We start from the raw sequence: 25,071 nt of genomic DNA on the forward strand, positions 1-25,071 counted from the left end.
TTAGATTTTAAAAACAGAAAGGATGTAATTGAATGCAGTGTTCCAGGTAGAATTGTTTCACTCCAGTCCTGCTTTTGTAAATGCTCTATACACGGTCTATTTTGTCTTTTTTTCCTCTAGAATTATTCTAATCTCTCTAAGCCATTACATCTGAGATTTTTTTGACCTTTTTTGTTTGTAGATCTTGCAGCTGTTTTGTAAAGAGGATGCTAATGAAAATAAAGATAATAAAGATAAGTGAGCATAAATATATGATCACACGTTGTAGGGTTGCATTTAAAGAAAAACATGCAATTTAAATAGAAGGCAGCTGAAGGTCAGGTCACAAGATGAGTGCAAGAAAAAAAAAATGCATGAAAAAATAGGCATAAGAGAGAAGAGAAATAAGGACTGTCTTTGTTTTAAAGGAAAATATGGAGGGGAAAAAAGGCAATTTTAAAGGAAGAAAAAGCCATGAAATTTTTAGCCAGATTCTCTGTTTTAGCAGAAGCCTTCTCAGCCCTTGCAACTTACTGAACAAACACAAAAAGTGAAATTGTAGGTGTAATATACCCCTTTTCAAGACTTTTTCAGACTAGTATCACATAGTACACATTTATTCTGTCTGTCTTTCTCAGTGGTTATATTTTTAAATGGCCAATCACCAGACTAGACTGTGAGAGTGAATCTCAGACATTAATGGATTTTTCCTCAACACAAGGTAGAAAGTGTGAGATAGGCAGTCACAAGAACGAATAAGATTGAATAAGAAAGCTTAGGGCTGCTTCCAGATGCGAGTATCAGTGCAATGCATTATCTATGCCACCTCCTCCCAAAGGCAGTCTTCGTTAAAAGTCAAAGCCTTTAATGCTGCTGGTTATGAGCAATCTCCCTTGTGCAACCATGGTAGTAGCAGCTCTAGGACCGTGAAACTGTTCTCTGGCTAGAGCTTGCAGCTCAGCAGTGAGTTCCCTGATGAAGTTCTGTGCTGTCTTTCAGGCTACATTGTTTGAGCTTACCTCTATGTTGAAACTTACATGTTTATTCCAAAAGCTGGAACAGAAGGCCTGTGATTATGTTTTATCCTGTTGGAGATGTCACTCTATATCTTGCCCAATTTTTTCCCAAAGCAAAGACTGAAAGTGTTCCAGAACAGTTTTAAAACACTATACCTAAAATGAAAACTAACCTGCAAGTTAATGTCTGGTCTTCTGTTTTTTTAAATAAGTTAACAATTGATTGTGTTGCTTATGTTTTGAAATATAGGTGAATAAGCCTTGTTAATATTCACTTAAGTTCATTTATAATAAGCAATGAGTATTTCTTTTGATGTACAGTTATTTTCTCAACTAAAAAAAAAAGATGAAAGCTGCCACAATGCTGTTCATTTTGGTTCTTAACACCCTTCCCTTATGCTCACTGTACAACTGAGTATCTATAGTCAGATTTTACTTTGGACCTTTTCCATCCAAGAACCATACATATTTTCAGCTGGAGTCTGTCTCAATGTTTTTGTTTGTTTTCCTTTTTTCTCAAAGATGTGACCTTGCTGTGTTATGTGTCTGTGCTTTGGGGCTGGATATCATATGTGGATGGTGATCTCTTCTGCTCTTTGGTTTACAAGGTTTTTATATGAGAAAAGGGAAGACACATCTTTAAAACAAATTACTGTACTTTCAGAAATAATTTCACACAGGACAAACACATTAAAAAAAAGTTGAAAAAATATTTCTATACACAAAAATCTTTCCAAACACAAAAATGTTTTTGTGTTTTAAGTGTTAATCGGGTAAGTGAGGGATATGAAACATGTCTATGTCCTATGTAAGTCCCATGCTGGATTTACCTGTTTTACAGAGATTTCAGTATAACTGTTTTTGCTTTAGGATCCTTCTTGTAATGTTTCAACATACAGTTTAATTTTCAGCAATTCATAATGCCACTTTCTCCTTAGTATCTTTTTCCATACTGGCTTACTGCTGTGTCTGACCATGCTGCCAGCTAAATCTCCTAAAGAATGGTTCACTTCAATGAAATTGGGAAGGTGATGAGACGGGGAACTCAAGGAAATATAAATTTGCAAGGGGAACAGAACTGCACCAGGTCAGAGTACTATGATGGTTTCTTTGGTGCTGTAAGTCCAGTTTTTACAAAGCAAAATAACGCCTTACGTACTTAATAGTGAGAATTAGCTGGAGAAAAAAACAAAACAAAACAAAACAAAACAAAACACATTTTGGTTTCACAATATCATACAGTGAAAATCTGTGGCTGATAATTAACATGCTTACACATATTTCCAAGTAGCAGATGCATATGAGAAAAAAGTGGTTTCACCACCTGACTATTGCTTTCCTGTGTGAAAGGCAGATACATACTAGGTATTGTCAGCTGCTTGCTTTTTCTCTGAAGATGTCTTCAGATGCAAGAGCATAAATTGGTTTGGGACTGCAGAACCTCCTCTGGTCCTTCCTTTGTCTGACAGATTTTCAGAGCGGGGAAGGACAGCATCCAAGCAGACTTTCCATTTGATATCCTTCCAAAAAACATCTAGATTTACTTCCCTTCCCCCTCCCCCAAATCTCCCCCCCCCCCCCCCCAAAAAAAAAAAAAAAAAAAAAAAAAAAAAAAAAAAAAAAAAAAAAAAAAAAAGAAAAAAAAGAAGAAAAAACATTCACAAAAAAGGAAACAAAACACAAGAAGAGAAGCAAGAGAAGTATTACAGTACTGCAGCTGAAATGCTGAAATCCATCATACAGGTCTCTTTTTGTTTAGGAAACAGAAAGAACTGAACATGAAAAGCAGATTTGCAGTTTTTCATTTCCCAGTGCTGCTGCTTCTATTTACCAAAATCCAATAAAGAAGAAACAAACCTGCCTCAAATTCTGATTTTGCTTCAGTGGGATTCAAAAGATGATGCTAAGAAATACTACTACTACTACTACAACTACTATTAATAAGTATTGGTTTCTTTTCCACTAGCTGCCTCTCCTTATCTGTCAGACTCAGGTAACCAGGCTACATCAAACTGTTTTCCAGTTTCCTCCTCCATTTCTTTGGCACTGAATTCCTCCTGGGGTTTTTCTTATATAAATCTTCATGCTTTTTCAGATAAAGACTAAGGAGTCAAAGGCTCCTACAGTATGTCCACCAGCATATGTCTTATTAAAAGGTAAACTTCTAGACCAGTAGTTTTTTTTTCTGAATTATTTTCTGTTTCTTTAGCACAGTATTAAGTAATCTGGAGGAAAAAATCCCTCATATTCCTTCTTAATACTATTAAAATCAGAAAACAAAATTATTATCCTAAAATGTAAGAGAGAATGTCTTCATTTATTGTCTTTTTTTTATATGAAAAGAAACATGATTTATTATGGCTTAGAATTAATTCAACTTTGTATCTGTATTCCTGGTACAAAATGGTCTGGTCCAAGGCAAGCTGGAGCTGAATATTCTCAACTGTAGGCTGCCAAGGACTATGATTAAAAAAAAAACACAAAACAAAACAAAACAAAAATAAAAATAAAAAGAAACAAAAAACCACCATATTTCCCCAGTTCTGTTACACAGAAGTTTGTTTATGGCTGTGCATACTTGCATGAGAAGTATGGTTTATATTTGACTATGAAATTTGGAAGAATTTATACCCTGATGCTTTTTAACAGTTAAAGAGCTTTCCAGTAAGACCTTCCATCTCCTTCACTGCTTCCTGGCTTTTCTCTTTATGTCTTAGCAGCAAGCCACTTAAGTTCCTTTTTTTAAGTCTTCCCAGTAGGAAATACTTCCCTGCTAGGAAATATGGTATTTGGGATACCAAGGCTGGTCAGTGGTGCGTTTTTTTGCAAATATGATACCAGAGTAGTTTCTGTGTGATATCTTGGGTGATTTTCAAAGTCTTGCCTAGTTATGCACCTGGGGAGTCATTGCCTCCATAAAGTTTTCAGATGGTTTAAGACAGTTGTTTTCCTTCCCCAACTGTACTGAAAGCCTGTTCTGAAGAGATTTAATGTAGCAAGCCATTACATCTAGAAATAGCTAGCTAATTGAAAGCATGAAACACAGGGGCACATCTGAATGTATGGTTGACTTAGGTGTATCATAGAATGGCTTGAGTTGGAAGAGACCTCCAGGATCAATTTCCAGTCTCCTTGCTGTAGGCAGGGTTGCCAGCCACTAGATCAAGTAGTAAACCAGGCTGCCCAGGGCTCCATTCAGCCTGGCCTTATTCACCTTTAGGGACACAACATCCACAACCTCTCTAGGTGGACTGTTCCAGCACCTCACCATGCAATCAATCAAAACTTGCCCCTAACATTCATCTAAATCTTCCCTCTTTTAGTTTGAATACATTCTCCCTTTTTCTGTCACTGTGTATCTATTTAAAAGGATGATTTTTTGAGACAGCTGGGTAATCAGGTTCAGTCAGCATCGGTTCATGAAAGGTAGGTCCTGCTCAATCAACTTGATCTCCTTTTACTTCCATACAGACCTGCGTCTCAGTACGGATGGTCTTCTGAGATGAGTAACTTAACATAGGAAAAGAATAGCCTCATGCACAAAGACATTATGCCAACTGACTTGTTATCAAAAGTCTGAGGTTTAGGTATTGATTATTCTTAATTATTCTTGATTTATTTATTTATTCTTTATTTTGTCACAGTTCTTGATTAAGTGCAGATGGCACAAGTAGATTTTCCTACCAGCAGACTTGGAATTATTCGCTCCAGCTGAAGATGACTCATTTTGCAGAATGTAATGCAAAACACACAAGGTCCAAGAGGGAATGAGTGAAAACGAGGTAAGCCTGTAGTCTGGTGATGAGCTTGCTCCCGGAAGACATGTTAAGCAGCGCCAACTCCTAAACTATGAGCGCTGCTCATAGGGTAATTTATTCATTCATTTTTTCTGAGTATTGGCAAAGACTGCAAAACTTCATAGTCCACAGCAGAAGAAATGCTATTCTTGCTTCCCTCTGGGGTTCTCTGACCCTGGCTGCTGGTGTGCTCTGATTCACAGCATTCATCAGGCTCTGTACGCAGGAGCCAGCCTATATTAAAAGCAGAACTTACACTCTTTAATGGGCAGTCTCAGTGTAGCCCCTGATTTCCAAATGGATGCTCAAGAAAGTGAATAGGCTTTAATGGACCAGTTTCTCTGTTACTTGTTAATGGAAGAGAGATCTACTTTCAAATCTGTCTTTTCAGTTGGACAGAAGACAATGTAACACTGATCACTGATGTCAGAAGATGGACAAATTGTGAAATGAAGATGCACTTAGACTACACCCAACAGCCATAACTGAACTTATATCTGCACTTATATCTGCAGTTCTATTTTCTATATTCAACACATATTGAGCTGCATTTGCAACAAGAATGGGAAAAATTACATAGACAAAAGTACTGTTTTTCTTCGTAATTCTTCTCATCTCATTCCTACAAAACAATCTACCTTTCACCCCTGCAGTTTTTTGTGCTATTATTATCAATACGGTAAAAGCAGTCTGGAGTCATACACATTTCTCAACTAACAGTGACCGTAAGTTACATATCTGGGCTGAAAAGAGGAAGCACACAAAGCTTGTAATTCTGTCCATCTTTCCAGTAAAATAGATGTTTTCGATGAAGTGACGATATATTAACATTCACTGGTGCAGCAAAATATGAGATTAAGTTCAAGGTAAAAAGTGAAAATCAGTGTTGCATTGCACATCAAGTTCTTCAAGTGATTGATCCCATATCCTAACTCTAGGATGTGTAAGTCTATTTCAAAATCAAGGATATACTACAATGCAGCTGTAAGAAAGAGTAACCTGAAGTGCTGAGAAGTGCTTACCAGCTTGGGGGAAGTGTATCTTTTCAGAATACATGTTAATAAGCAATTTTAAATAACATAATGAAAATCACCATTTTGAAATTAGTATGGTTAGGGGAAGAATGCTTAAACATACTGCAGGTGATGATAGAAACTCCTAGGTTTCTCACACAGTATACAAAGCCTACATTTATCCCGGTATTTTTCATAGTATAATACAGTAGTCCAATATATTGTTCTATGTTGCAGCCTGATTTTACTCACTTCCTTGAATGTGAGATGATATGTAAACAACTTGCTTTGTGCAAAACCACATCAATCCTTTTCCTGCTGTTCTGCCTCAAGAAAGTTAACCACTCTCTTACAAACCCACTGAATGAACCGGCACTGTTTTCTCAGTTATAAAATTTCTGTAATGTTAGTTAAAAGTCTGTGGATGAAAATAGAGAAAGAACTCAGCAAGCCTTCACAGAGGAACCCTGGCAATAACCCTGACAAGTAAAGAGCAAAATTGGGAACGTGTATATTACTCACTTTAAAGGGAAAGAGAACATAATAGTTATCCTTTCAAACAACACATATTAAGCTATTACATGGCACAGGACAATGCTGCACAAACACAAAGGACTGGGTAACTTGTTACTGTTTTTTAAATATAAAATAGGCAAATATGGCCTAAATTTATTCATAAAAATGCCTATAAACTATGTTCAGTGGAAGAAGGTGCTAGTTTACTCTTTAGGATGAAAAGTGATTATATGAGCCTGGGTGAAGAGTGGCCTTCCAGCTCTCCTGTCCCTTGCTTTTCTTGGCATTTGTTGTTCATCCTGTGCAGGAAACACATGAATGAGTTTCAGTCTGAATGTAGTTTGTGCTCAGTATCTCATAAAGCAGTAAGATTTTGTTATTATTCTGGATAAGAAAGCTGTAAATGAGATAACTCTCCTTTTAGCTATCATGACTTAGATAAAGCCTTTAATGATTAACTGAAAAGACTAGCTCATGTAAATATTGTTTTTTTCCAAATCTGTTTTATTTATTTACTATTGATCATTTAAAAAAAATAAAAACATAAAAAAATCTAGTGAAGGAGATTTCCTTTAGCTTCTCTGAAACTTATTACTGTCAATCCTTTTTGAGAAGACTTGTTGGAAAATTGTGAACTTGTTTTGGAAACTGTAGTTGCAACTAACTAAAGCAGAAAACAACTGCATTTTTAGTTACTGAATCACACAGTCTAGCCAGACAGATTTCACTGTAAACCAAAGTTGTATTCATTTTGGACTGTTCAATATGAATCTTTTTTTATGTTACCTGAATGGCACATGAAAAAATATTATAGTTCATAATACATCACCCCAGATTTTCAATAGTATCATTACTTCTTCTTAAAACAACACGTATGTATGTTATAACAGTTTAATCTCATAAATGTGAATTGGAGTCTGGTATAAAATAATAACAAGCAGAATAAATATTTTCAAGAAGGCCCTGTACGGCATGCAGATCAGTCATCAGGATTTTAATCCTTCCAATCTCAGCCATCTGTTTCTGCTGTCCCTTCTGATGTAAAGCTCTGAGATCAGTGCCTTATGTAACTCTAAAATTAGAGAACAAGGGTGCAGACCACAAATAAATGTCAATATTATGTAACAACAGGTTAATGAAAAATGCACATCGCCTTTTAAAACTTAACTCCTTGTAAAAAACTACCGATCTTTTTCCCAACTGCATTTTTATTTTATGTTTTCATACCAAATTTACATTGACTTTTCCAAACAAAGTATTTTAAATAAATGCTAATTATTTTAAGGTCTTTTTTGTTTGGTTTGTTTGGTTGTTGGTTTGTGTTTTTTTTTGTTTTCTTTTGTTTGTTTGTTTGTTTGTTTTTAACAAAAAATTATGCTGCAGCCTTTTCCTCAGCAATTTTCTCTTCAGTTTTATATTGCCTACTAAACTTCAAAACTTGCACTGTGGCTGCTTAAAGCTGTCAGAAACAGGAGAAGTCAATCAAAGCAATAGCTTGAGAGAATCGCCTCTACATATTGCTCTGTGCTACACAAAAGTCTAGATAAAAGATATCACCAATGTATATATTTTTTTGAGGAAGGAAATTAGTTCTTTAAAGAAGATGGCTTGTTAGAGACATAAAAGAACACTATGTAGGATGCATTGATGGTGGGTAAATGAATAGATATGTAGAAAAGCAGGATAAATCAGCTCTAAATTCCACAACACTTCTGGTGTCAAGTGCTTCTGTAAAGTAGTAGATTAGCCTAGCATGTGAGTTTGTGAAGTCTTTTTTCTTTTTTTTTTAAATTAAGACAGAAATTGCACTGCACAGGAGAAACAAAATAAAAACTACCTGTTTATCTGACTGACAGTGACAAAGAGTGCTTATATGTTTATAGAATAACATAAAATCCTCACCACTGAGTCCAATGTATCAACAAAGCCAACATGAGAAAAATTAATTGTAATTAATACAGCTCCTCTTCATGCAGTACAAAGAGGAAATTTTGAAAGCATTCGCAGAAGGGAAGGGAGTCATTTAACTTCCTGGCAATAAGAATTCTGGTCCTAAATGAGAATTTTGAGAATAATTCCCTAAAAAGCAAATTGAGGTGAACTGGCATGTGTGTGCCACTGACTTACAGTGTCTCTAAAGCAGTTCTAATTATTGAATTCAGCTGCTGGTGATACGCACTGTCACACTCATATCCTAAGTCTACAGATGAACATCTGCTAATTTCTCAAATAACAGGAAGAATTTGCCTCAGGCTGAATGATGTGAAAATGCTACAAAACACATTCATGTTTGAAAATATAAATGCTTGTGGTATTAACCAGAAAGTGAAATAACTTTCAGAAGTGAGATAAGTTCATTCTGAATACACATGGAGGCACCTGCGTAAAAAAAATTATGAAGAAAACATTTACATGTCATTCAACCTACTGCAGAAAGAACAAAACCATTTTAGCAAACAGGGAGTCAGGTTGCTACAGTAAATCAGAAAAGCACTCTTTTCTCAGTTAACTTCAGTGAGAATGTCTGAATTTCTGACCATTTTATATCATCTCTGCCAAACGCACTGCAGTAGAACATTTTTCTGTAATGAGGTAAAAATATATTCAGTGGCCAATTAAATGAGAGTGGGAAGTTCTCATTAGAACATGACATTATAACTAAAATCCTGCTGACTAAATGTAGAGAAGTGATGTATAGACTGCATCTGTGACCTGAGTAGGACACATTCTTGGAACCTGAGTCTGAAATATAAATTCTTCAGCATTTAGAAATATGACAATTATATTGTATTACGAAATTTTTGTTGAAAATCTGAACTATTGGTTTTTGTTTTTGTTTGTTTGTTTGTTTGTTTTTTTATCTCTATTCTCATCGGCATTAGAACCCATTCAATTCCATATCTCTGCTCCCAAAAATTGGGAATTACCCTGGTAATGAATGAATTAACCTCTCTAAGACATGTATTTTGCTTTTTTTCCTGTCCACTCATGTGTTCTCTCGTTTGCTTTATCCCCTGCTGAATCACAGACACAGGAAAGAACAAAAAGCATTTAGATTACTCAGGACATCTCAATGTAGTGAGGTTCTGTACAGAACAGTTAGGCCAGCAGGATATTTAAACTTCATCATCTAGACTTTTGAAAAGCTTAAGGCATCTCATTAACAGGAATGTTTCTTCCATTCAAGTCCTAAGAACAAATTACTCTATTTTAATTTCATCTTATTACTAGATAAAATCCTTCAGTTGTAGAACTGGGATGAATGAGAGATACAGTTATGTATAGATATACACGTCAAAATAATCCTTTCCATTGCCATACAATAACAATATCCTGATTTTCATCTATAATCTTTCTATGTATTCAGAAGGATTTCAGCCTGTTTAAATACAGATGCTTAACTTGTCCAAGTGATGTTTAAATGCATGATAATTCAAGACAGCAGCCTAATTACTGTTTAATTAATGAAAATGGTGTAATTATTAAATAATGTCTTTTTATATATCCATTACATATAAAAATTATACCAAAGACTGGCAGATTACTCTTCAAAACCAGAAACATCACTGGGAAACCTGTAGCTAATGTGTACCAACCATGAACTGTGTTGGACAAAGACTATGAGAAACTTGCAAGAAGCTCAGTTTGATAAAAATGATACTGACTTCTGCTGGATTTAAGATCCATAGCAATGCTTGTAAAGGCTACAATTCAAATCTAATAAGAAGCAATGAAAATGGGTAGTAATAATACAGACAGATCTATAACATCATAATATTTTCTATCACTGTGGTTTTTTGTTTTTTTTTAATGTAAAAAAAAAAAAATCTGAAGGATTTTTTCTTAGACTAAGCCATATGAATTCTATGCTTTCGTAAATAAAATGCAAAAGTATGTGACAGCTTGCTGCTGAGAAAATACATACATTTTGCTCTGTTGCTCTGATGAAATGAGTTTGGGTTAGATCTGAAACAAAATTTTAAAGTGTAGAGAACTTCTAAAAGGTGAGATTTTGCATTTTTGTTTTATTCTGTGGTTACCTTAAATGACTTATTTGTCATGTGATGTTACTTAAAGACCGTTTGGTTCTGTTTAGTAATATGAGAGGCCAATTACATAAGAGACACTTAAATCTCCTTTGAAACGATTACTGTTAATTAGATAGAAGGTCTGCGTAGTATATGATTCCGACAAGAGTCCGTGGCCAGGCAGAATGCGGCTTTGAGCAGCCTGGTTTTGTGGAAGGTGTCCATGTCTATGGCAGGGGGCTGAAACTAGATGATTTTTAAGGTGTTTTCCAACCCAAGCCATTCTGTGATTCTATATATGTAGGTCATATCACTCCGTAAATAGTACCTCCTATTACTTTCCATGGAAACTACAACAGATGGAAAGAGAACCACAACACTATTTGATAGAGCAAATACTAAGCTACATTAAATGATCTTTCAGTGCAGTCACCACCATTAGCTATTCATTTTCACCAATGATGAACAAGAGCCTGCATGCCACACTTGCAAAAACCTGCACCAGTGGAGGTCACTCACTGTCATTTTTGCCACTGCTGAAACTCACCACCCACCACCTCACTGTGCTCACATCCACTGCTTGATGTCCATAAACAGTCAGCAAGTGTTGATGAATAATAATGGGTGGTGTTCACTGACATATCTTTGCTTTATATGTATTCCTTTGTCAGACACCATCCTCCCAGACTGCCTCACTGCTGCTATCTCTCACACAGCAACAAAAAGTAATGGGATGGGAATGTTCTGCCTCTACTGCCACACCACCAATGTTTGTGTCTGATATCATGGGACAACATAATGAAAAAGGAGGCATTACTTTTGGATCAGCCCTCCAATTATTTAGTAAAATTAAATACATACATGCATATATATATATATATATGCATATATATATAAAGTATATAAATAAATCAGACTTTGTGATTTCAGGTTAACCAGGACTTGCATATTAATCCATAACTGTGATGGTATTTGGAGGCCCAGACTATTATTTTGGACATTTTTCCTCCTTTTGCTTGTTTTGTTGTTGTTGTTTTTGTTTTTTCTTTTCTTTTCTTTTCTTTTCTTTTTTCTTTTTCTTTTTTTTTTTTCCACATAAAAGCATCTGCCAGGCTGAGTTAAGACCTTAAATGTTTCCTTCTTAGTTCATATTATTTACATCTAGAAATACAGGTATTTAAACTGTAGTAATCAAAAGATATTTAGTAGTTGATCATTTCTTCATATGTAAGAAATGACAGCTTTCAAGATTGCTTCTTGTGTCACAGCTTGCAGTGTGTTTTTTTTTAATTGAAATGTTATTTGTAATTCACTGATTATATTAAGAGAATTGTTACAAACTTGAAATGAAGCACTATTCTTATGACTGCCTGGAAAATGTGACTCACAGGGAGAGGAATCCCTCTTATTGAAGAGCAAAACACTAAGCAAGAAGCACCATACAGCAGAAAGAGTTATCTGAAGCAATGATGCCTTTAGGTACCAGTTCACCTCCCTTTAAAGATGACAACTGAAATAACTAAAATTGCATATCTTATTATTCAGTGACTATAAATTGACTCAAAAGAGACTCCCCAAATAGACATGTACCACTTAGATGTCTAAAATGGACAGGGGAAGGCTTATTGATACATGAAAGCTTCCGCATCCCACCTTCAAATTTATCATTAAAAGCAACACTCAGTGTGCCATAGCATATTTGGCTTGTACAGAATAACAAGTATGCCACTGGTATTTACTGGCTTTTGCAGCAGTTTCTAAAATAACTCTGTATGGATATACTGAATAGAACAAGTCATATTTTGATCATTAACTTCTACATTTAGACTGAAATATCTGTAGATTTTAAGGCCACCATTGTTGCTATTGCTTCTAACAGTTTGGAAATACCTTTCCTGCTGCAGTTCTCAGCTCCAGTTTCCTACTTTTTACCAGTGCATTTTCTCCCACATTTGTACCTCGGGGCGAATTCTTTAAATAACACAAAATACTTTTTGATCACTGTGGGAAAATTTTTCTCTTGCTATTTCAGTTGCATTCATTACTAAATCCATTTTTATCTTTCCCTTCTCATTTTACCCATATAACCTGCAGTGCTCCCCCTTGCTACACTTCTGCTTTTCCTGGAAGATGACACTTGCTTAGCAAGTTAAACCTTCCACCTTCTGTGTATAATTCTGTTTCAGCACTGACGCTGTTTAGTAAAACTGCGTCTTCCAGTCACCCAGTTTGTAACACTCATGGTTGTTTCTCACTGAGATTGCTAGCTGTGCCATCTGGGTAATGTGGTTGGTTCCTGTCTAGTATATTACTCTGGATACTAAGTGTCATGTAACTCTGAGAACAGTGTGACCAGGAGAATATTTTCAGCAGGAAAGGCTGCACAATCTGTATTATAAATATTCCTGAGGAAAAAAAAAATAATAAATTAAAAAGCACTAACAGCATCCAAAAGCATTTTTAATTGTTCTAAGAAGTGTTTGTAATATATTTTTTTCTCCTTGGCATGCAGCCAGAATTTAGTGTGCTTTACTAGGCTTTTATATGCTTCAAGAAAGCATCTATGCATACTTCTGTGCTTAGACCATGAAATTTGTTGCTATGGAAATATCTAAAATGGTCTATGACAAAGAATGGGAAAAATCATTCAGGCAAAAAAGGATCCAGCCTGAATCTCCATTCAGCAGTCAAAATGAATGGTAGCTGTTTCTGTGCTTTATTGTGGCTTAATGTATTTTCTCTATCATTGATATATCTTTCAGCCCCTTGCATCTAGTGCACATAGATCCCAGCGCAGCTGGTTCAGCGCATAATCTGGGCACAGCAGTTCAAACAGCATCTCAGATTAAACTCAATTAGATTAATCTATCCTTGCTATTCTTTGCCTTCTACTTGCTTCCCTTAAATTTCTTGGCACAGAATCACTTTCTAGATTAGCTGCACCACTGACTGCATTCCCTTCTTTCCATACATTAAAATCTCAGATGATTTATTGTTTCTGACAAGTACAGCACACTCTGGGTACTAACTAAATGGAAACCTTCAGATCAGGGGGGAATTTAAGAAGAGCAACAGTAACTTCCAGCAAAGTGTGTCTTGGGTCCTGCTGTCTGAGCAGCTTCTCTTGCTGGAGAAGGGAAGCTGGCCTGAGGCAAAAAACTGTGAGAGAGCATGTAAGGTAGGCTCACAGGATGTTCGCATGCATGGATATATTCTGCTCTGGATATCACATTTTTCTTTTGGTAGCAGAGACTTTACTGTGTTGTAGGTTTTCTGATGTTAGCATCTTGGAACCACAGAGAGAGAACCTTACTTCTCAAAATATCTGTCTCCAGTTAAGATAACAGACTTTCAGATGACTGTGCTGACTGGAGAGACAAATTCTTTAATTAAAAATCGGAGTAGCACCTATCAGTAACTGAGATGTATCCTTGATATTAATTTGAAAGCAATACCCAATATGACCTCTTGATAGGTTAACAAAGGACTAAGATTACAGCTGTTATAGGCAAGAGAAGCAGTACATGGTGGACCTATTTATTTATCTCCCATCGCTATTTATTTAATTACTGTGAATTTAAGTGTGATTGCAGAATGCTATTAACCAAGGACAATTTTCTGTGTGTAGAGTGAATTTGAAGATTTAACCCTCTGTTCCATGGTAAGCCCTCTGCAAAAAATCCTGAGATTACAGGATGAATTGGAGAATAGAGTAATACAGGACTACAAAGACCACATATTTTAAAGGAGTGTGTGGATATTGTGTGAGAATAGATGAAAAACCTAATGATGTTACCACAATCCAGGGGCTACAGAAACAGATTTCTGAACAAGACAAAGCCAGTTCTCTTGAAGAAAGCTGAAGTATTGGTTCTTGCTTGATCTAAAGTCTTATTATCATACAGTTAAAAAGAGAAGCAGAGGGTCAACAAAAATCAAGCCAAGTTCTATCTGTAAACAAAACAAAACAAATCAAAACAAGGCACCAAAGATTCTATAAAGAGGACAGTTTTGGTTTAAATGATAGATTGCCTGTGTAGCAACTGCTTGTTTACCTTAACTAAGAGGCAAAGTAAATATTTTCACTCTGCCATCAAGCCATAGAGATATAGCTGCCTGGAAAACAACATACAGTAAGAACACATGTATTGACAAAATATAAAAAATAAGAGGAAAAAAAAAATATATGTTCCCATAAAAGTAACTGATAGCAAGTTGCTGGAATAATAACTGAGTACTGCAGGGAAAATTTTCAAAAGTGTTCACATAACTTACAATGCCAGTCCTTTTTTCAAGTTAATCACAGTATCACAGTATCACAGTCTTGTGCGGGTTGGAAGGGACCTTAGAGATCATCAAGTCCAACCCCCGGGATTCGAGCCTCCTGTGTAGCAGAGCGGCACTTCTACCACTTGCGCCACAGGGGGTATTTGAACCCGGGCCTACTGGTGTTGCAACGTGGCATTCCTATCACTGTGCCACTGCGGCACATTATTTCTCTAGAAACTCTATCTTTTTTATAAAGAATTTTTATTTCATGTACCTGTAAATGTTAAATATCTACAGTTCTAAATCAGAAAAGTCAGCCTTCAAAATTTCTTCTTAATGTCTAGGGGTACATAGCATCAAGACTTTGCATCAGAATAGCTACAGAACTCTGGTTCTCAGATGGAATATAAATGCATTCCTTACACCAATTCATTCCACTTCAAGAAGTTATTACTGAAGGTAACGACACAGTCACACACTAGTATATAAGAGAAAATGGAGGGCAAAGACCATAATGTTAAAAAATCATGATTTGGGAAATAAATTAAAAACAGAATAATAAGACAGAAATCAGAAAACCAACGTGATGTAAGATCAAAAGCCACCAAACTGCATCACTCAAGTTTTCCATAATAAAACAGGATATGAAATAATGTAAGTTTTCAGCATGACTTACATTTTAAAAAATAAATACAGAATTTAGAAACCTGTGTGGGTTTCACAGAGGAATTTAAGCTCATTCCTCTTACCTGTTATAGTTGCTTTGTTAATAGATGGTTGGTTACACATTGGTGACCGTCTGTTTGAAAAGAAAAAGAAAAAGATTTGTCAAGTTGTTAAACTCACAGATGGTCAAATCCTTGAAGAATACAATAGAAAACACGTTTCTTTGGGAAGTTATTTGTGACTGGAACACAATGGCATAAAGGTTCATTTAGTTATTTCTTGTAACACAGAAAGGAAATCACAATTGTTGCTTAAATCTTTCTGAAGATTGGGATCTTCAGCAGGGAAATTTAGAAGTTAGTTTACAGATCTGCTTAATCCTAGCTTGAATATGTACCTAGCTTAAAGTTTATTCTACATCTATAATTACTGCTCTTATATGGCTTGCACTACCTATGTTGTATCACTTGAAACAAATTCTTAGAGCAACAATTAGTTTTAAGATTTTTTTGTTCGTTTGTTTGTTTTTCATGCACTTCAGAATAATCTTTAGAGCAAACAGCTCAGTGGAATCCTTTGTTGACAGAAGCTAAAATTTGCTGGATTAACATAGCTCTTCAGGGATGACAGCAGGCATGGTCTGAACAGGGGCATATTCCAACTAAAGGGGCTGGAAATACCTTTCTGTAGCATTGCATATGCAATGGTGGACATTTGTCATTTTGAGCTTAAGTCTTCAGTGTGAAACTACTATGGTTCCATGAATGCTACCTGATTCTAATTTAAAATAATAGAAATTGATTCTAAGAAATTTGCCAGCTGAAGTAACGTTAACTATGACACTGTCCCAGAAATGGAGAAAAATCATATTTACAGTGTGCCATTTATAATCATGAACTATTATGATGTCGTTATCTGGGATGACTTCTAGGTCCAGATCATGCAATCAGTGCTCACTTTGGTTCAGTTGCACAACTCAGACTCATTGCCTGAATTATCATCTCTGAATTATCTTTGACATATGGCTAACTTACTGAAAATCATAGTAATTGCATAAATAAAAATTACTGCAAGTTTATACAAGGACACCAATGCAAGAGAAGATAGTAGGCAAGAGGGCTTCAGTCTCAGTTATGAAGTATAAGCAGTTTCAACAGATAATAAAATGATTAGTCATCACAAGTTTCACACAAGCTTAGTGACACAGACTGAAATTTGTAACATCTAACTGTTATTCTTAGTTCATGTTTTAAAAATACCACTACTAAAGGTTCAGTGGCCAAAAATTGACACTTACTTGCTGGGTGCCCGATCCTGTAAATTGGTTAATGCAGCAAAGTTATTCCGTACAGTACGCAGGCTGGCGAGCACCTGGAATAGACAAAATGGCTTCAGTCTAAATTTCTGCATAGGTGAGACTGAATTAGCTCCACTCCACTATGCTGAAAGGAAAAGAAAGGACAATGCAAAATGTCTCTGAAAGGTTTCCAGATCAAAGTCTTCGACCATTATCTGACAATAATATGTCTGTAATAAAAGGCCAATAGTTTATTTTTCTTTGTTCTCTCATAAACAATTCATTATTTGTTTAAAGACAGTCTTTGTTGAAGAGGAGGAAAGTTTTTCACAGAATACTACTTAGTTCTCTAAAATGACAATAAAAGCATCCGTGTTTGGATGATAATAGCCCATTCAAGCCTAATACTTCATACATAAGAAATGATTACAGATTTTTCCATTTGCAACTCAGCTCCCACAAACCTCAAATGACAAAGAGAATGAAATTGTCTAGACTGGCAAAGAAAATAGAAATGGCTCTTTAAGGAGCCTGATTCATTTGGGTACTTAGTAGAGAAGGACACGTTAGGAGGAAGGTATTATTATCTGAGCAGGTGAGAAATGTCTGCAGGATTTTCACACTGGGAAAGTCAATGTAAATGGAATACTTGCTTTCTGGACTTCTCTTAATGAAAGACAGCAGCTAGAGGAGGCATCAGAAAAATGTCTTAATATAGTGGTGTAGGCATTCTCTTCTGAAGGAGGTTGAATGAATGTAACAAATTTTGCCGTGTTTACAACAGGACATGAGCATGTAAATATAGATAATAGAGTGAAAGCTTTATAAGTTTTTGTTCAGAGAATTGGATTTTTTCTTTTTTTCAATCAAACAAATCTTATATACTATTTACAGTGGAAAAGAACTGGTTTGGCTTTCTTGGGTTGCATGATCATATTAGGAATAAGACAAAATTGTGCCTACCTGAGCAAATGGTGTCACAATCAAGTCGTCTCCATGTCTGAAAAAGTAAGCAGAGTTGTAAGTTAGATATTAGTGAAGACTATCTCCCTGTTACTGCTTTAACAGAAAAAAAAATGAGGTTTTACAATGCACTGTGGGTATCTCCAGGTTTACTGCTCAACTGTTACTCACTGACACTGCTTCACAGATTGTTTTGAAAAGTGAATACCAAATCAGTCATTATCCAGTCATTCAATGTGTATGGGATGGCTGATGTACAGGACAGTTTCTACACAGGACTGCATGGAACAGACCTGAAGAGATTTCTCCCAAAGGACAAACCTGAATACTGAAAGAGATTACATTAAAGCTTACTAGCACATTTGTGAGCACTGGCCAGGCAAGTAACTGCAGATGACTGGGCAGTGCATCACAGACTAATAAAAACCTAGTAAAACTTTTGAATTGACTCACACTGGTGTAGTTACAGGGGAGTGTAACCAAGAGTGTGCTGTTGCTGTGCCAACCTCACCCACATCACACTGGCTGACGCAGGGCATGGTGTTGGGATGACGCGTGGTTACGGAGAGGCAGGAAAAGAAGGGTTTCTTCATTTCTTCTCTGAAATGCTTTCACTGAGAGTTTGGCTTATTCTGTGAAGTATTTCTCCTCACTTCATGAATAAAATTGAAGTTACACACAACATACCATGTGCAGTCATGTCTTAGACTAAGAGAACACTATAAAACCAAAGGAGGAAACTGACTGGAGACTGAAGCATCCAAACTCTGAACAGCAAGGAAAACTTGGTATTTTCAGGTATTGTTTGTAGTAGAATGCAGCAATCAAGGTTAGAATAATAATAATAATAATCAAAGAAAAAAATCTCATATAACTTAATATTTAATTATTCTGCATTTTCCTACAGTGAATTTATCACAAAAAGTTGTAAATTGTATTTGGATCTGAAATATTTCAACAGAAATTACCATTGTTTTGATACTGTTTTCATGTTATTTAAGCATAAAGTATGAGAAATTATCAACAGCCTTCCAAATAATGGTCTAAGGTATTTTGTAATGTTTTCAGTACCCAATTAAAAATATGAAGATTTAGTAAACCCAGCTAGTCATTATCTCCCTTGTTAAAGCACTGGGCTGATTTTTCATGTTTATTATAACCAATTGAATTTGGTTTCATGAGATAAATCCTCAGAATTAGTTCCATGGTGCCTTGTTTCTTCCTCTTCTACATGTTTTGTTGTCAAACGGGGACTGTTTTCAACTTAGCTCAACCATTCCTACATAGAAAACAATTTAATGAAGCATCCTCACAGAAATAATTTCCTCAGCCATCCAGGCATCCCCCTCACAATATTCCCATTAGCCATGAGACATACTTTTTTTTCTGCATTCCTGGTAAAGCAGGGAACTAGGGAAATTGATGACTGTGATGTGAAAGTTGAGGATGCTATCCATGGCATTTAATTAAGCTTTCTAAGGCAATGGAAAGATCAGATATCTTCCTTTTTTATTCTAACTAATCAAATAAAAATGTGTTATTTTTTAAAGTCAGGCTGGTGTGGTCTTAGCAATTATGTAGCCACAGCAAAAGTGTATGTCACACTCTTTGACAATAATTTATGAAAGAAAACTTGAATATCTTGTCAATGTTGCTCATTGCATTGCTAGAGAATGGAAGATCAAGTAATAGAGAAATACTATAGCAAAGGCTTCAAGAGAATATAAGCAAAATGTGTCTTTTCTTTTTCTCTCATTCGCTAGTTAAATGGTCATAATATGAACACACATACTACCTCACTTCCATAAAAATTTCGCTCTTTTCTTCAAATTATGTGAAACAGTATTATCCGCTGTGTGATAGCTGCTAAAACTGTAAAAATTGAATGATCCTTCTTTTCACTATCTCTTTATATGCTGTATTACTGGAGGTGGTATTTCATTGATCTTCTTCCCACTCAATGATCCTGTTTGCCACCTCTTGAAAATACCATCACTCCTCTGAATTTTATGAATTCTATTCTAGTTAAGCTTTTTCTGAACTGCATTTCACTGGAGAATACTCGCGAAATACTGTGGCTTGTTATTTGTTAAAGGAGACATTACTGAATATTAATATAATGCACTGAAACCAACCTGGGATTTAATTTTCCTATTTAAAATATACCTCTGTCAAGAGTAACAACTACAGAAATTGTCACTACTTGGTAGAATTGTAATATTGGAAGTACAGATATGGGTTGCATCGAGAGAAGTGTGACCAGCAGGTTGCCCTTTTACTCTGCTCTCGTGAGTACAGTGTATAGGTTGGACCCCCCAAAACAAGAATAACATGGAGTTGTTGGAGTGGGTTCAGAGGAGAGCCACAAAGATGATCAGAAGGCTGAAGCGCCTCCCCTATGAGGACAGGCTGAGAGAATTGGGGCTCTTCAGCCTGGAGAAGAGAAGGCTCTGAGGAAACCTTACAGCAGCCTACCAGCACCTGAAGGGGGCCTACAGGAAAGCTGGGAGGGATTTTCATAAATCAGTTTAGTATGTGCCAGATAAACTTGGAAAGAAAAGCAATTTTGTATTGTTTTGAGTAGTCTTTATTCCACATTGGGTCAGGAAATCTGGAAGAGGTGTGAGTGTTTAAAAGGGAGCAGAATTGTTTAAAACGCCTGTGTTACTTTTTCTCATAGAAGAGAAAGACCATATGATTTAATAAAGGTGCTATTGATCCACAGTGTACTCCAGTGTAGTAAAACATTGCAATATATGAGTGTCCTACTGTTTTCTGTTTTGATTATATGGAAACTGATTGATAATTCTGTTTGGATTCTGTACAGGATAGTGCCACGTATTTTTATACAGAGTCATTAAGAGGAGTGTAAAGCCCATACAATGTATCACAAGCTTCTAAATAAAGGCAGAGCTGTTAATCTTTAAGGTTAGAAGAAATTGTTTACATCTCTGTTAAATCAGTTTACTATAATGCCTGGCATTCATATAATCATTTTTTCAAAGAAAAGACGAACTTGGAAACAGATTTTAACACAGATCAAAAATTTTAAGTTATCAAATTCACTACTACCAAAAAAAGCTATTAAAGCATGTGACAGTCTGTACAAGAAGAACAAGTGTTACATACAACACAGGCCAAATTACCAGTAGTAGACCAAGTGTTATAAAAAACACTGCAAGATATTTGTCACCTTAAAGTGATGAAGCATGGTCTTCTGCATTGTTGTTGGTTTTCCTTCCTAACCTTTCCTACAGTACATACTTGAACTCTCCCTGTGTAAGTTAAAATGGTTTCCATTCTGGAGAAGAGATAAAAGTGCCATACCGAGTCAGATGTGTATAGTTAGCTAGCAGCTGATAAATGGAAAGTACACAATTTCTGCCTTCCTGTCCTCAAGATTGGCATTAATTTATTTCTTATACTTGAATTACAGGACAGTAATTAACTTTGCCCCTTCTAAAGTGGATCTTAAGAGTTAAATGCATGGGCAGACAGAGAAACAGGAAGGAAGACAGATTCAAGTATAGACTGGGTGACTGCAAAGTATTTATTTCTTAATTAAATTGAGATAATTTGATTTAATCATCTAATAAAATGAGTTGTTGAAGAGACATTCTGCAGATATGCAAGGTCCAGTTAAAAAAAGATTGGATGTATTTATGTGGTTGGAAAACAGTCAAGATACCCATTAAGGTGATATGTTTCTCAGACCTTAGACATCACTAGAAGTGTGTCTTGCACTTGCCAGTGTGGAGCTTGCAGGAAGTGTCCTGAATAAGATTTATCTTTGCAAATGATAATAATAAACTCAAGTTAGGAGTTTCAGACAGATGTGAACACCGAGTGAGTCATCTGAAGGACACATGCTGCAAAAGTAAGACTTAAATAGTGTAAATAAAAGCACAGTATAAACAAAGAAGGGGAAATGGACAAAACAGATGTATACTAACTTGGCAAATACCTTCACATGGACAAGGTACAGTCAAAATGACAGCAGAAGTCTTTGGCATCACTTTGAACGTCAGGACCAACTGATGACAAGGTTCAAGGCAAGGAAGATGCCTGGCAAACCTTCCAAAAATTTTCAGTGTGCCCAGTGCTTTTAGGCAAGGACAAAGTAAGCAGAGATGCAGTGGTGTGGTCCAAAGGAAGTTCTGGCAGCTTACAGTGAGTGTAATTAGCTGCCCCACTGTGGGTGTTAACAAATACCCTGATTAGCTTCATATGGAGCATAAATGAAGCTAATCGTCTGTGACATGTTGAGAAGGAACATACTTGGTTATCTTATGATCAGAGATCCAAAAGACAGCTCAAAACATACTTAGGCCATAACATATGGCTGTTTCATGTACTGTTTGGTCTGGAACTTTCCACATAGAATGAATATTTTCTACACAAAGGTAGTAAGGAGGTTTTAATTTTTCATGACACATTTTATCAGCTCAGTTCCTGAGTTTCAAGCTTACTAGGCTTGAAATAACCCTTTGAATAAATGAAATCTGCTCTTTCGTGGTTACTAGTGTTAGGTTACTCAATTTACAATCCTACTTCCATCTGAACTGCATTAGGAACAGTGAACTATTCCTTTCTCATTCTTTAGTCTGTAATGGATGTGATTTTGTTTTTCCATGTCTTGAGAGAACTCCTCATCTTGTGTGCTAATGCAATTCAGTTGGAAGTAAGGTGTTTTTAAATTAGGATATTGAGTTTTAATCCAGGCATTAACAGGAAGTATTATATAGTTAACTATGTGCTTTTCAGCATCACATCATAGTGTTTATGCTTTTGAGAAGACTAGGAAAAAAGGACCTTGCTGGGTAATAAATGCAGCTAAGTAGGTCTCAGTGACGGTGATCAGAACCAAGACCCATTTAATCCAGAGACCATCTCATTCAGCTACTTCCTGCTCAGTAAGCTTAAATCTTATTCTAAAGGGACTGCACTCATACAAGTGATTTGAGTAATCTGCCCAAGGAAAGAATTTCATTATAAATATAGCATGCCATCACAAAAAAAGATACTGGCACAATATGCATGGTATGAAAACTTGAGTCAACTCAAGAAATTACCTGTATCGTCCTTGTAAGTGTTCAAGGTCATATTGAATGGAACTTTGGGCAACCACATCTAAAGAAGTATACATCCAAAATGTAGAATGGGTTGGACTAGATGATCTTAAAAGACTCCTTACAATCCAAATCAGTCTATGTTTCTAATATTCATATTGCCCTGAACAGCCATCAAGCCCGAATGCTTTAATCCTACCATAATCCAACAGAAGTTTGATGGGCAACTCTGAGCAGTTTGCTCTAAGTCTAGCAGAACTATTCAGTGCTAAATAAAGAGAGCTTTATTTAAAAAAATGTGTTTCACTGGTATTGATACAGGCTTCCTTCTAAAATTAGAAGGCAATCTGCCTAGGTGCCACTTAGGCAATGGCAAGGGAAAATATATTACTATGGTGCAGAAGCTTGCTATTTGCTTTGAAGAACGTAATGGATTAACCTAGAGGGTATCATTCAGAAAAGCTGAATTCATTCGGAAGAGTCCAGGTCACTTCAGCCATGCCACTTTTGGACTGTTCATGAAACAGGAATCATAATTTAGCTCTAAGCAAAGCTGCAAATAAATGAGTGTCACGGTGACTAAAGGATAGGTTTTTTCTGCTCAGGTCAGAGAAAATTAGTGAATGGGTGTGATGACTGGAAGCAATCAAGTTAATGCAACTTAATGAGTTATTATTAATCTTTTTTTCTTTTCTTTTCTTTTCTTTTTTTTTTTTTTTTTTAAATTGCACTACCTGACACACGTAAGCTCTTAGCTTGTTGTGAATGAAAATAGAAAGTATTACCTTGCATTAAGCACCACTTTGTTGCTAGTCCCTGCTCCATAAGTTTAAGTGATTAGAACTGATAAAATTGTTCCATTTCTCAAGAAAACAGTACATGACTTTTCATGGGAATTCCCACTGATGCAGGCTGAACAATTTCCCTTCTAAAGTAAATGAAAGCAGAGCTTCTAAGAACAGCACATATTCAAGGTAACTTTCCAGCCTGTGGGAGCTTGCTGTGTGCCAGCCACAAGTTTTGGTCAGCTTCAGTGTTTAGAAAATGGAGTCCCTTAAATAGATACAAAGGCTTCTACATTCATGTACTCAGAAAACAAAAACAAAAACATGCAGTAGTTTTTTCTTCAAGAAAATCATCAAGAAAACAAAAAAGACAAAAGACAATATAATTCCAGATTTCCTAATTTCAGAGAGCAAACTCCGTGGTTAATACAACATGAGCATCACTGCAAGCATATGGAGAGTTTAATTTGCCCTTTGGGATGAAATATGAGCTAATGATCTGGGTTGTGAAATAAATTCACCCTGTGCACAAGGTGAGAAATGGTTTAAGAGATTTCCTCAAAAACACTGAAATCCTTCTTTATAATGCAACTTTTCTCCATGCTGCTGCCATCCTTCAGTATTGCAAGTACGTATGTGTACACAAAACACGCACATCCCCTCCACTGTAGCAGTAGATCTGTGAAGTAAGCAATGAGATGAACACTGTTATGATTTAGCTGAAATCTAAGCCAAGAATTGTTTTTAGTATCATATTTAGTATCACTCAACAGCCATTTTTGATTGAAGATGGCAATTCAGATGGCTTTGTTTAGTGCAGAAGTAGTAAGTAGCATGCCCCATTGTTTCAAACATCCAGTATTTCCAAACTTTTTGTAGTGTAGGTGAAGTGTTTTATAGCTAGGAGTTCTTTTTGGAAAATGATTCATGATTCCAGTGTTCAGAAATCCAGGCTTAAACCCAATAATGAATCTGTTTTGTGTGAATATTCAATAGAATCAAATTTCATTTCACCAACAAAAATAAAAAAAATCTTATGCAACAAGTACATAAAGTCATACTGAAACACCCGAGAATCTCTTGAAGTAAAATAAATATCAAAGGATGCTTCCTCAATGCACAAATATTCTGGCTTTGCTTACAACATCACTAATACCCTAATCAATAAATTAAGCTAGCATAAACTCATTTTAAGAAAGCAGGGTATTGCCAAGTTTGTTTATTTGTTTGTTTGTTTTGGATCATATTTGTAAAATGTTCCAAGCCACTGGAAAGAATACAGTGGTCTTTTTTCAAAACAGTTTCTACAATCATTAAATAAATAAATAAATAAATAAATAAATAAATAAATAAAGTACTGATTACTCAGCTTAAGCTGAAATCTGAAGATTTTATTCAAATTAAAGATATTAAGCATAAAAAATCCCACTGAAGCAAATTATTAGCCTGTTTTCCCTATGGCCTTCTAGACACTCTTCCTTGAATGGATAAGTTGATAAGTCAGGCAACACAGTAAAGCTTTTCATTAAGAACTGTCTCTAAGCTGAAACTGAATCACAAATACTTCATTTCAGCAGGGTTTTTAGAGTCTGACTGTCTCTTCTTAGTTCTTCTGTGAGTTTATTTCACAAATTCAGAAAAACAGAACTAGATAAATTCTAAGATATTCCACA

General features: G+C 35.8%; 1 protein-coding gene across 5 annotated transcripts in view; it reads right to left on the reverse strand.

Moving 5' to 3' along the window:
• Positions 1 to 25,071, reverse strand: part of PDE4D (phosphodiesterase 4D) — a 559,900-nt gene that overhangs the window by 75,636 nt on the left and 459,193 nt on the right. For all 5 annotated transcript variants that reach the window (XM_015848747.2, XM_032441436.1, XM_015848750.2 and 2 more), the window contains 3 exons: positions 17,545 to 17,581; positions 16,582 to 16,655; positions 15,368 to 15,417 (listed from right to left, as the gene is read on the reverse strand). In XM_015848747.2, the coding sequence (XP_015704233.1) occupies positions 15,368 to 15,417; positions 16,582 to 16,655; positions 17,545 to 17,581 (161 nt within the window). The remainder of the gene's footprint in view (positions 1 to 15,367; positions 15,418 to 16,581; positions 16,656 to 17,544; positions 17,582 to 25,071) is intronic.

This window comes from Coturnix japonica, chromosome Z, assembly GCF_001577835.2.
Source record: "Coturnix japonica isolate 7356 chromosome Z, Coturnix japonica 2.1, whole genome shotgun sequence".
In the NCBI taxonomy this organism is placed as follows: Eukaryota; Metazoa; Chordata; class Aves; order Galliformes; family Phasianidae; genus Coturnix; species Coturnix japonica.